This window comes from Bos indicus, chromosome 11 (assembly GCF_029378745.1).
Source record: "Bos indicus isolate NIAB-ARS_2022 breed Sahiwal x Tharparkar chromosome 11, NIAB-ARS_B.indTharparkar_mat_pri_1.0, whole genome shotgun sequence".
NCBI lineage: Eukaryota > Metazoa > Chordata > Mammalia > Artiodactyla > Bovidae > Bos > Bos indicus.
In genome coordinates, this window is record NC_091770.1 from 36,357,740 (window position 1) to 36,369,973 (window position 12,234).

The 12,234-nt window shown below is 40.8% G+C and overlaps 1 protein-coding gene across 2 annotated transcripts in view; it reads right to left on the minus strand.

Moving 5' to 3' along the window:
• Positions 1–11,775, minus strand: part of PSME4 (proteasome activator subunit 4) — a 100,147-nt gene extending 88,372 nt beyond the window's left edge. For both annotated transcript variants that reach the window (XM_019970140.2, XM_070798649.1), the window contains exon 1: positions 11,510–11,775. In XM_019970140.2, the coding sequence (XP_019825699.2) occupies positions 11,510–11,751 (242 nt within the window). In that variant the 5' untranslated portion in view covers positions 11,752–11,775. The remainder of the gene's footprint in view (positions 1–11,509) is intronic.
• Between the last annotated feature and the right edge of the window lie 459 nt (positions 11,776–12,234).

Genomic DNA, 12,234 nt, shown 5'->3' on the forward strand with positions numbered 1-12,234 from the left:
TATCACTAATATTTCACTCTCAGCTCTTAACAGAGATGAAACAAGGTGAACACTGAGAAACTTTTTTGCAACCGACTGTACAAGTACACCTTGAGAAATACAATGACTTAAGTATTGTAGCTCCCCCACGGCTAGTTCTATTTTTAAAACAAAAAACCAAAAAACCTTCAAACTGACAATGAATATCTGACCAAGTTAAACAAACTGGTTTAACACACTGAGAGCAGGTTTCCAAAACCCTGAAAGCCAGGTCTGTCATCAAGTGTAGCATAATACCTCTGATGGAAGGCACTAAAGGAACAAAGAGACCCGAGGTTTACTCTCCTCTTTACCCCCACCTACCACAGGCTGAATAACACACTGGAGCTTCAGCATATTATATGTCAGAGTTATGTCCTCTACCACTTACTAAAATTGACACAACAATCTCTAGTAAAGTCATTCACTATTAACACCTAATGATGCCTCTATTTTTCTCCCAGTTGCTTCTCTCTTGAAGCACAGAAGAGCGGCATTCATTTCTTGAAATATTGTACTATCATTTAAGAGCCAGACATGGCAACAGGCAATGGAAACAAAAATAAATAACAAATGGCCCTACAGCATGCAGCCTAGAGAGAGGGACAGACAACTGATTATTTCAATATGATGGTCTGAGTACAGACTAACACGTGTGCTCAATTTGCTCCACCTCTGTTCCCACACATTAAATATCTTCCTCCAAATTCCTCCTTACCTAATCAAATCCTATCTCAAGGCTCAGCTGCAGTTTTCCCAGGTGATACAGCCCAGGCAGCTTTCCTTACTCTGGACATATGGTTAAGAGCAAAAGCCCTGTGGTCAGCAAGCAAATTGGCTGTTACATAACTTAAGATTCATTTCTTCAAAGGTAAAACTGAGATAATAAATGTCAGTCAGTGAAGTTGCTCAGTTGTATCCAACTCTTTGCAATCCCATGGACTGTAGTCTACCAGGCTCCTCCATCCAGGGAATTTTCTAGGCAAGAGTACTGGAGTGGGTTGCCATTTCCTTCTCCAGGGGATCTTCCTGACCCGGCGATCGAACCCAGGTCTCCCACACTGCAGGCAGACGCTTTACCATTTGAAATACCAGGGAAGCTGAGATAATAAATGTACCTACAGTTAATTGTGAAAATCAAATGAAGTAACAAATATAAAGCCTTTAGCATACTGCTGGCACATACTGAGCCCTCAACAGATGGTAGGTAGTATCTGTATCACTCATTTAACAATCTGTGGGGCTTCCCTGTGGCTCAGTTGGCAAAGAATCTGCCTGCAATGAAGGAGGGAAAGTGAAAGTGAAAGTCGCTCAGTCGTGTCCAACTCTGCAACCCCATGGACTGTCTATGGAATTCTCCAGGCCAGAATACTGGAGTGGGTAGCCTTTCCCTTCTCCAGGGGATCTTCCCAACCCAGAGATCGAACCCAGGTCTCCCGTATTGCGTGCGGATTCTTTACCAACTGAGCAATCAGGGAAGCAATGCAGGAGACCTGGGTTTAATTCCTAGGTCAGGAAGATCCCCTGATAAGGGAATGGCTACCCACTTCAGTGGTAATAGGGAATGCTCTCTTGTAAAATCCCTTGGGTTACTGACATTTTGGGGGCTTCCTTGGTGCCTCAGCGGTAAAGAATCTGCCTGCAATGTGGGAGACCTGGGTTCAATCCTTGGGTCAGGAAAATTCCCTGGAGGGGGACATAGCAATCCACTCCAGTAGTCTTGGTTGGAGAATCCCGTGGACGGAGAAGCCTGGCAGGCTACAGTCCACACGGTCACATAGAGTTGGACACGACTGAGCATGCATGCTCGCACTGATATTTTTAAACTGTTGAGACTTTTTATTTTCATCTTTTGTATCTTGATAGCTCAATAAGTAGGTGTGGATTATATAGCTAAAGTATTGAAAGAAACTTGAAAAATGAGTAGCTTTCAAAATTTTTTGGCCACAATCCACAGTAATAAATATAGAATGTAGCATACACAAAAACATATGTATAATTGAAACAAAGGTCATGATCATTCACCTTTATTACTTCTAAAGTCACTCTAATAATTTTAGTCTAGTTCAACAAACCAAACCAAATCACACCCAAAGTGGTTGAGACCTACTAAACTGAATTCACAGGTCTTTGGTCATAACCCCAAATTTGGGTTAAAACACTTAAAAATGAACCTTTGGATGAAATATGATGAGAATTTCACGCACAAAAAAAAAAAAAAAAAAAACACAGTGAAAAGGTCTTAGGATATCTGTCTGTTAAACTTTGAGTTTATTTTAAAAATCACACTTCTAAAATCATTCCTAGATTGTTAAATCACAACTTTTCTCCTGCTATACACCAAACAGGGACCTCTGTTTTGTATATGTTGACAGAACTTTGAGAACATTTTATTAACTAGGATCTCTGGAAATAACCTACCTTCCCTTAGAACACAAGCTATGCCAACTAAACTCTTCAGGAATGTGTCCAAAATACAAGCACTCATGAACATTCATAAAATTTCTTGCTATAAAAACTTCCTTCATCCCTGGCTTAAAAAAGGAAAATGTCATACAGAGAACTAGTGGTTACCAGTGGGGAAAGGTAAGAGGGAGGGGCAATATAGGAGGAGAGAATTAAGAAGTACAAACTATTATGTATAAAATAAGCTACAAGGACATACTGTACAATACAAGGAATATAACCAATATTTTACAGGATAAATGGATTCTTTTTATAAATGGATTTATAAATGGATTCCTTTGTGGCTAAGCTGGTAAAGAATCCACCTGCAATGTGGGAGACCTGGGTTCGATCCCTGGGTTGCGAAGATCCCTTGGAAAAGGGAAAGGCTATCCACTCCAGTATTCTGACCTGGAGAATTCCATGGACTGTATAGTCCAAGGGATCGCAAAGAGTCGGACACGACTGAGTGATTCTCGCTTCATAAATGGAGTACAGTCTTTAAAAATTGTGAATCATCTTGTATACCTGTAACATACATCGAAAATCAACTATACTTCAACTAAAAAAATTAAGTAGAAAGGAAAAAAGAGAATTGTCAGAAAATGAAATGAAACACCCACACTTAACAACCCAAAGATTACTAACATTCTATTTAAACTGCCTACCATTACAAGATTATAAAGCATTTTTAATAATTCTTAAGCAATTTCCAACTTACTTGCACTAAAATACTATTTTCACATCCATTTCACAGCTGCAATGGTGTTAAGGTTTTTTCTTAGAAAGGGAAAAGGCTTTTATTACATTTTCTTAACTCTAAAATTTAGGATCTAAGTATTATTATTATTTTTAAAGCCAAATTAGCATAAAAAGGTAATGACCATTACAAAATTTTATGGTTCATCTATCAAAAAATTGTAGTAACAATACTCTAAATTTTTAAACACTAAATATTTAACAATAATGATAGCTTTATTTTTAAATGAGGATTTCAAAGTCCCTGATGCAACCGATACAATCTGCTCTCTTCTCTAAATAACTGTTAAAACCCATTCCCTTTACACTCCCTCTCCCTTTAGGTTACACCATTCTCTTCCTCAACCAAGATGGCTCCTTCCCTCCACTTCTTTGGTTAAATATACACTTTCTTTTGAACCCAATATTAAAATAGAAGTGAAGTGAAGTTGCTCAGTTGTGTCCGACTCTTTGCGACCCCATGGACAGTAGCCAAGCTCCTCCGTCCATGGGATTTTCTAGGCAAGAGTACTGGAGTGGGTTGCCGTTTTCCTTCTCCAGGGAATCTTCCCGACCCAGGGATCGAACCAAGGTCTCCCGCAGTGTAGACAGACGCTTTACCGTCTGAGCCACCAGGGAAGTCAATATTAAAACAGATCTGACCCCAAATTCATTTTTTCTCCATTTTGACTGTCAAAGTAATAATTCATTACAAACTGCATAATGTTTTAGTTGACAACAAAACTGTTAATTCTAACATTACTGAGTACCTATGAATGTATATATGCTATCCAATATGCCGGGGGTGCAATGCTGCTGCTGCTGCTGCTGCTAAGTCGCTTCAGTGTGTCTGACTCTGTGCGACCCCATAGACGGCAGCCCATCAGGCTCCCCCGTCCCTGGGATTCTCTAGGCAAGAACACTGGAGTGGGTTGCCATTGCCTTCTCCAATGCATGAAAGTGAAAAGAGAAAGTGAAGTCGCTCAGTCATGTCTGACTCCTAGCGACCCTATGGACTGCAGCCTACCAGGCTCCTCTGTCCATGGGATTTTCCAGGCAAGAGTACTGGAGTGGGTGCCACTGGCAGTGCGATGAAGGAGAGGTCAATATCAAAGACTCTGAGCCCAAAAGAGCTCACAGTAGAGGGAAGGTAGGTAAACAAAGAACGTAAAAGCAGGAATAAGGAATCACAAGAGAGTACACTAAAAGGGAAGAAATGCCTAGGCCAAATATGGAAGTAGCCAACTTTAGGATTCCAAATGGGAATATTTACAGGATGTGCTGCTTTTAACACTCAGAGGCCAGTCTCAATGAATGCAGAGGGTTTTGGTGGTTGTTTGCTAGATGTCGCTCTCATTATCATGTTCTCAGCTTGCTTTTCACATGGTACACATGAGATTTAGGTCTAAATTTCCTACAAAGGTTAGAGGGAAACACAGATTTGAATTTTATATTTAAAATTGGGGAGGGAGGTTCACTAGAAATGAGTAGCATTTAACAGCAGAAAGAGAACCTCTAGGTTCTACAATGACAACAACAGGTTTAGAAGTCACTAGTAATTGCCCCTTAAAAAACATTAGGAATTTGCCTCTTTCACTTCAATTAAGACCATTTACTTCAAGACAATTTCATTTAATAAACACTTCATCAAGAGCACTTGAAGAAATTGTTTTTAAGTAATAAATTCAGATCTCAAAAGAAAACAAATGGTACTGTTCTACCAATTTTTTTCTAACTGCCTTTTTCAGTGTCTCAATGTAGGGCATGAAAAACATACTTGTCAAGAGTGTGAATTTTTAAGTAATGAGCTTAGCATTCATATTTTCTTCACCCTCCAATTTTTTGATGGAGTTATACCTTGCTTGCTCTGTTCTAAATGAACAAAAATGTGCACTAAAAGAAAAAGAACACTCTGGAACTTCCCTGGAGGGCAAAATTCTTTCACTGATATAATCCCATTGTCAAAAACAGTGCCCATCCCATACAAGGCACTCACAAAATAATTTGCTCAGACTCCTGCCTCTACTACTTTGCATCAGGCTGCGTATTAATGTATGAACCTCACAGTACAGCCAAAAGCAAAAAAGAGATAATTCAAGGCAGACCTTTGTTACCCCAGGACTGATTCTATGTCTTCAAAGTTGAGGGGGAAAGAAAGATGTTAAAATATGAAAACATTCATGAATGAACATTTCTTTTCTCTCTGTCCACAAGGTCTGTTTACAGTAAACCTTAAACAAAACCATGCAAATGAAATGGAAACTCAAGAGTAAAATCACAAATTCTACAAAAAAGTCAAATCAACTTCATGAGGCTGATCAACATAAATTGTTACTTTTTTTAAAGTTTGAAAATGCCATTGGTATTGATTTTTTGTTTCATTCCTTCTCCCTTAAAGATATATACCAGAAATATTTATGAATGAAGAATATGCTTCAAAAAAAAAAAAAGGTCTAAGGGTGTGGTGGTAGGAGGAACATGATTGGCCCTGAGTTGATAACTGCTGAACACGGGTGATGGGTACACCTAGGTTCATTATACTATTCTTTCCTCTCTTGTGTATGTTTAGCATTTTTCCATAATAAAAAATACTTAAAGAAAAAAGTCAGACAACTATTCACATCAGAATCTGTCAATGACAAAGGAGCCAAAAATATACAATGGAGAAATGGCAATCTCTTTAACAAGTGGTGCTGAGAAAACTGGCCAACCACTTGTAAAAGAATGAAACTAGAACACTTTCTAACACTATACACAAAAATAAACTCAAAATGGATTAAAGATCTAAATGTAAGACTAGAAACTATAAAACTCCTAGAGAAAAACATAGGCAAAACACTCTCTGACATAAATCATAGCAAGATCTTCTATGACCCTCTATGGAAATAAAAACAAAAATAAACAAATGGGACCTAATTAAACTTAAAAGCTTTTGTACAATGAAGGAAACTATAAGCAAGGTGAAAAGACAGCCTTCAGAGTGGGAGAAAAAATAGCAATTGAAGCAACTGACAAAGAATTAATCTCAAAAATATACAAACAGCTCATGCACCTCAATTCCAGAAAAATAAACGACCCAATCAAAAATTGGGCCAAAGAACTAAACAGACATTTCTCCAAAGAAGACACATAGATGGCTAACAAAAACATGAAAAGATGCTCAACATCACTTTTCATCAGAGAAATGCAAATCAAAACCACAATAAGGTACCGTCCCACCCTGGCCAGAATGGCTGCTATATTAAAAAGTCTACAAACAATAAATACTGGAAAGGGTGTGGAGAAAAAGGAACCCTCTTATACTGTTGGTGGGAATGCAAACTAGTACAGCCACTATGGAGAACAGTGTGGAGATTCCTTAAAAAACTGTAAATAGAACTGCCATATGACCCAGCAATCCCACTGCTGGGCATACACACGGAGGAAGCCAAAACTGAAACAGACACAAGTACTCCAGTGTTCATCGCAGCACTGTTTACAATAGCTAGGACACGGAAGCAACCTAGATGTCCACTGGCAGACAAGTGGTAAGAAAGTTGTGGTACATATACACAGTGGAATATTACTCAGCTACTAAAAAGAACGCATTTGAATCAGTTCTAATGAGGTGGATGAAACTGGAGCCTATAATACAGAGTGAAGTAAGTCAGAAAGAAAAACACCAATACAGTATATTAACACATATAATATGGAATTTAGAAAGATGGTAACAACGACTGTATACGCAAGACAGCAAAAGAGACACAGATATAAAGAACAAACTTTTGGACTCTGTGGGAGAAGGCAAGGGTGGGATGATTTGAGAGAACAGCATTGAAACTTGTATATTACCATATGTGAAACAGATCAGCAGTCCAAGTTTGATGCATGAAACAGGGCACTCAAAGTCGGTGCACTGCGACAACCCAGAGGGTTGGGAGGGATGGGGGACACATGTACACCTGTGGCTGATTCGTGTCAATGTATTATAAAAACCACCACAATATTGTGAAGTAATTAGCCTCCAGTTAAAATTAATTAATTAAAAAAAATTTAATGGGATTTGCCACTTGGCAAAATGTGACTTTAGCAAGCTATTTAATCTCTACTGGTGATAGTTTTTTTAAATCTTAACATGCTAAGTTCAATATACATGTAATCTAATAAAATGGAATGTTTCACTCTATCTTTAAAACTCAGGAAAAAAAAAAAAGAGTCTGTCAATGACAAATGAGACTCTGGCAGAAGCAGCCAGTTAGCTAGAGAAAAGAAAACTGACAAGACATGTTAAAAGAAAAATCCCTGGAAAATGGGAAGGGCCTCAAGTATTTTTAAAAATCGATGTTTGACATTGCTATGAAAAATCAAACGTATGCCTATGTAGGGACAGGGGGTAAATGAGAACTCTGCACTTTCTGCTCAATTTTGCTCTGAACCTAAATCTGCTCTAAAGAATAGTATGTTAATTTAAAACAAAACAAAAACGTGAAAGATAACTCATCATACAACTTTAGCAGAAAAATTCTTGTCTCCAAAATCAATTAATTCATTTATTTTGTTTTTCCCTATGAACAATCAACTTTCTCACTACAAAATTTAGGGTCCTGTTTTGAGTGTGGCCATTTAATAACAAAGACAAACTTTTTTCTATTTCTATCACTTTCTCTAACTGGTTCTCACTGACGAATATGGCAATTTGCCAAGATTTCAAGATTCTTTTACAAATAAAAAGCTTATCTTTATTGTGTACTTCACAATTTCAATACTCAAATATTAGATATTCTGTTAAGTACATCATATTAATGGACAACTGAGATTTAGTGTTTAGCATTTTCTTCTTTCTTCTCCAACAGAGAGATGATGTGATTTGGGTGTTCCTGTGGTCACGAATTACTTTCCAGAGAGGAGGTTAATATATTTGATAATGTTTATCTTGACTAAACAAGTTCCCAGTGGTTATATAATCTAATTAAATACATGATTCAGTTTAATCCAATTCCTATCTAGTAAGGCTACATAATATTCTTAATAATAATTAACCATGGGAACTACAGTTTAATTAGCAAATGAAATGATTCTCAGTGTAATACAATCATTTCATTATAAAACTGCAGAAAATTGTAACATTTCCACTGAAACAAAGCATCTAAATTTGTTCTATAATACTCCAAATTCACATATTCTGCTAAAATAAAAATTCTACTTAAAAATAAGAAACACAAAAGAAATGATCGAAATTTGTGTTTAATATTTTGCTTTTATGAAACAGTCTGCTGCTAAGTTTAGGTTTGAAAAACCATTTCTAGTCTACACTCCCACTCTCCAGAAGAGGACTCTAAAGCTAAGAAGGGTTAAGCAAGACCAAGATGGCAACAGTAGCAAAGCCAGGTACAGATAAACCTCTTTTGCCTAGACTTCACTGCCTCTCAGGAAAAGTCCAAGAGGACAAGGAAGAAAACGCAAACTTCAAGATTACCTTTCTTCAACTCCTTTCATTCTCCACATGGGCCAAACCAATTATTTACAGATATCTTTTGCTCAGTGTCCAGGAGGTGTCTTGACAGCTATGTTCCAAAGACCACTAGTTTGTACCTCTTTTCTCTGATTTGTTTCCTTGCTTCTTAAAAACTAGTCCCCTGATGTATTATGTCACACAATCTCTCCTCAACATGCAGTACTAATACTTTAAGCTGTCTGAACAAGAGACCTTGAATTATATCACGAGGACAATTTCTAAAATACACAGAAATAACTTTTCTTCACAGAGAACTGCTAAAGAGACCTGCAAGTCTTAAGAAGGCTTGAAAGGTAATTACAGCCATCAAAATAAAACAGAAAGTAAAAAAAAAAAAAATTGGAGGGGAGAGTCTGAGTATTTCCTGAAGGAGAACTCTACCCAGTCCTGCAACACCAAGATTGGGGATGTACTGGTCGGGGATCCACTCCCAGTATCCCTGAACAGTATTTACATTCTGGGCTTCTTTGGGAATGCACTTGATCTGGGCAACTATTTCCAGTTCTTTACAAACTGCTCCAACAGTCCTTGTAGAAAGATACACACTGGCTTATTTTAGGCTTTACAGGATAAAAAAAAAAAAATCATACCAGAGCAGGAATGTTTCTCAGGAATTATTTAGTCCATCTCCCTCACTTCTCTCACACGCATACTGACACACAATCACAGAGCTAGTGGGAGAAATTAGATTTTATTTTCACTACTACTTTCCATTTTTCTACAAAGTACTACGTATGGTCACTACTAAGGCAACTACCAGCGATCATCACATGTTTTGGCCTCATGTAGATGTAAACTTGTGCAACACACACAAGGCTTAAAAAACAAGCACAACTACAAGCAGGTCACCTTAACACGACAGGAGAAAAAAATACACCCAAGATTACAACATGTCCCACCAAGTTCAAAATGTCATAGCGCAATCCCAAGAATCAGCTTGCAGAATTTAAACAAGGTTCCAAAATAAAATTCTATCTACTAGCACTTCTTCCTGGTTAATTAAAAAATAAATGGTTTGAGGTTTGCAGGTTTTTAAGCCTTATAACTGCAATCTTGCCCTAAAGACCAAGAACTGTTCTCCACTGTATTTAGCCCTTTCCAGGTAAAGATACCTAACAAGCCCAAAACAATAAATATCCTGGCGTTAATTTGCAAAGCTTAGTAACAATTAAAATGTCAGAAAAAAAGTGCTTAACTATGCCTGTGTAGATTCTCAATATATCCAAACCTGATACAAATTCACACACTGGTCTATTTATACATCCTGATGCTAAAAGGAGCTGTTTGTGTCCCCAAAATGGTTATTCTCTGAAAAATCTAATCTAAGTGATTAAAATGAGGAATTACTGGAACTGACAAAATAACTTTATTTTTACAGTGCCCAAGTAATGCAAAAACCTAGGAAACTCACTTGAAAAAAACTATGAATTGTAATCATTTATAAAACATTCTTCTGTTGTGACTAAAAGTGATTCTTTTCCCTACCACAAACTTCTTTACACTTTAATCAAGAGAAGAGTTGTTAACCTTGACATTTTATGGTCACTCTTTGAAAAGGGCAAACTAACTGTTTTAGTTTTACTCCTTAACTTAAAAAGTAATTATTTCCACCACCACAGCCATTTAGGAATGAGAAATTTGTCAGAGGCTCCCTAATAATTGGCCGGTAAGAATCATCCTGTGAGGAAATGTAGAGAAGACTATTGCATTGCAAAACCCTGAGTCATCACCCAGTTCACTCAGCAGATTTGGGTAAACACTGGATAAGTGACTTATGTCTTGTGTGTTCACCCATCCATACCCACAAGCGTGATCATATAATGTTACCGGATTTTATGTACAGTTAACCAAACAAGATACAGCAAAATTCTCTTTTAAAAAAGTTCTTCTGACACAGTGAAGATGCCCACCTAGCAAATAAAGTCTCTAACCTTTCCCCCAATTGTATTTTACTCTGTTTACAGCCAGGTTATGCGCGCCCCCCCCCCCCCCCAAAGTAACAAAGAATAGAACTGAAACTGATTTAAGTAATCTATATTCATCTGAACAGCTCATAAACTAACACAAGCCCGATACTAATAACGCCCAGGACAACCTGACAGCTCTCTTCTCTGTTTTCCTTAGTATCGCACATTTCCAAAGGAAATGTCACACAGGAGTAACACACTTTTCCCGAGGTTCTCAGACTCGCCATTCTCAACATCAACGTCTGGTACACGGCCCAAGAACGCGCTCAGGGCTAATTTTAAATCAATCTTTTCAAGCAAACCCACAAAGCCTGAGAAAGCCCCCAAAAGCAGAACCTACAAGTTCCCTACGGCCTCCTTCCCATTCAGAAAGTTATCAGACACGAATTGAGAGATAGGAAGAGGCAGGGAACCGTAGGGGAAGAAAGAACCGGAGGCAACACCAGGAAAAGTCAAAAGTTGTTCGCCCGAATCCTCTGCTCCCTCCCGTCACCCGCAAAGGTTCAAGAACCCTAGGGGGACCGCCCATCTCTTTCCCTGGGGGTCCAGTGGCCTTCCGGCTCCCTGGGGCCCCGCATATCGGAAGACAACAACCCGAAACCTTGGGGAGAAGCACCTGCGAAGGACGTAGCGGGCTGGTGAGGACCGGGGAGATCCCGTGGGAAAGCGGCAGGGAGGCTCGAGTCGCGACTCTGGGGCTTACTGCACAGAAACGATCCGCCCGAACCGAGGCAGAGTCGGGGGGTGTCCAGCGGTCCGCTGCGGACAAAGAGCCTCCCCCCGACCGCGGACGCCCTCACACCGAGCCTTTGCCTCCGGCCCATCCTGCAAGCCCTGGCACACTTACGTGGAGAGTTTCCTGGTCCAGAAGAGGCCCCCAGGCCACAGCTCTTGGAGCTGCACCGCCCGGCCCAGGTTGCTTTTGATCTGGGCCAGCTGCAAGTCGGACTCGGCGTCCAGCCGCTCGGCGTAGGGCAGCAGCTTGTTGTAGACGATCTCCTTCTGCGGGACGAACCCTTGGGGGTCCGGACCCGGGCGCCCGCCCGGCTCCAGGGGATCCCTGCCGCCCGCCCGTTCGGCCGGCTCCATGAGACCAGGAACAGCCCCCTAACCCCCTCCCACCCTATCCCTCCCCGGCCCCCACCCCTCTCCGGGCTCCGCCTCCTCCGCGTCGTCGTCGCCCTGCGGCCGCCGGCGGCCCGTCGCCCTCGGCCCGATCGCTGGGCCCCCTCCCCTGGCCGGCTCGCTGCTGTCCCCGCGCGGTCCCGGGTTCGTTGGCGGCTGCAGCGGCCGCTCCGCCCGCCCCGCACCGGCTAGGCTGGTGACGCTGCACCACCCGGCCGGAGGTTCCGGATGGGCCTCAGGTCACTTCCGGGGCGGGGCGGGGCGGGGCGGGGCGGGGCGACGGTGAGGGAGGAGGGGGCGGTGGCGGCGCGACGGTGGCGGCGGGAACCCTGGGTGCCGCGCCTTCCTCGCCGTGGGCCGGGCTCGAAGCCCCAACCCCAAGGTCTCACCGGCCGAGCGCGAGCCTGTCCCACCGGAAACACGAGGCTGAGTTCCAAGCTATTGTCC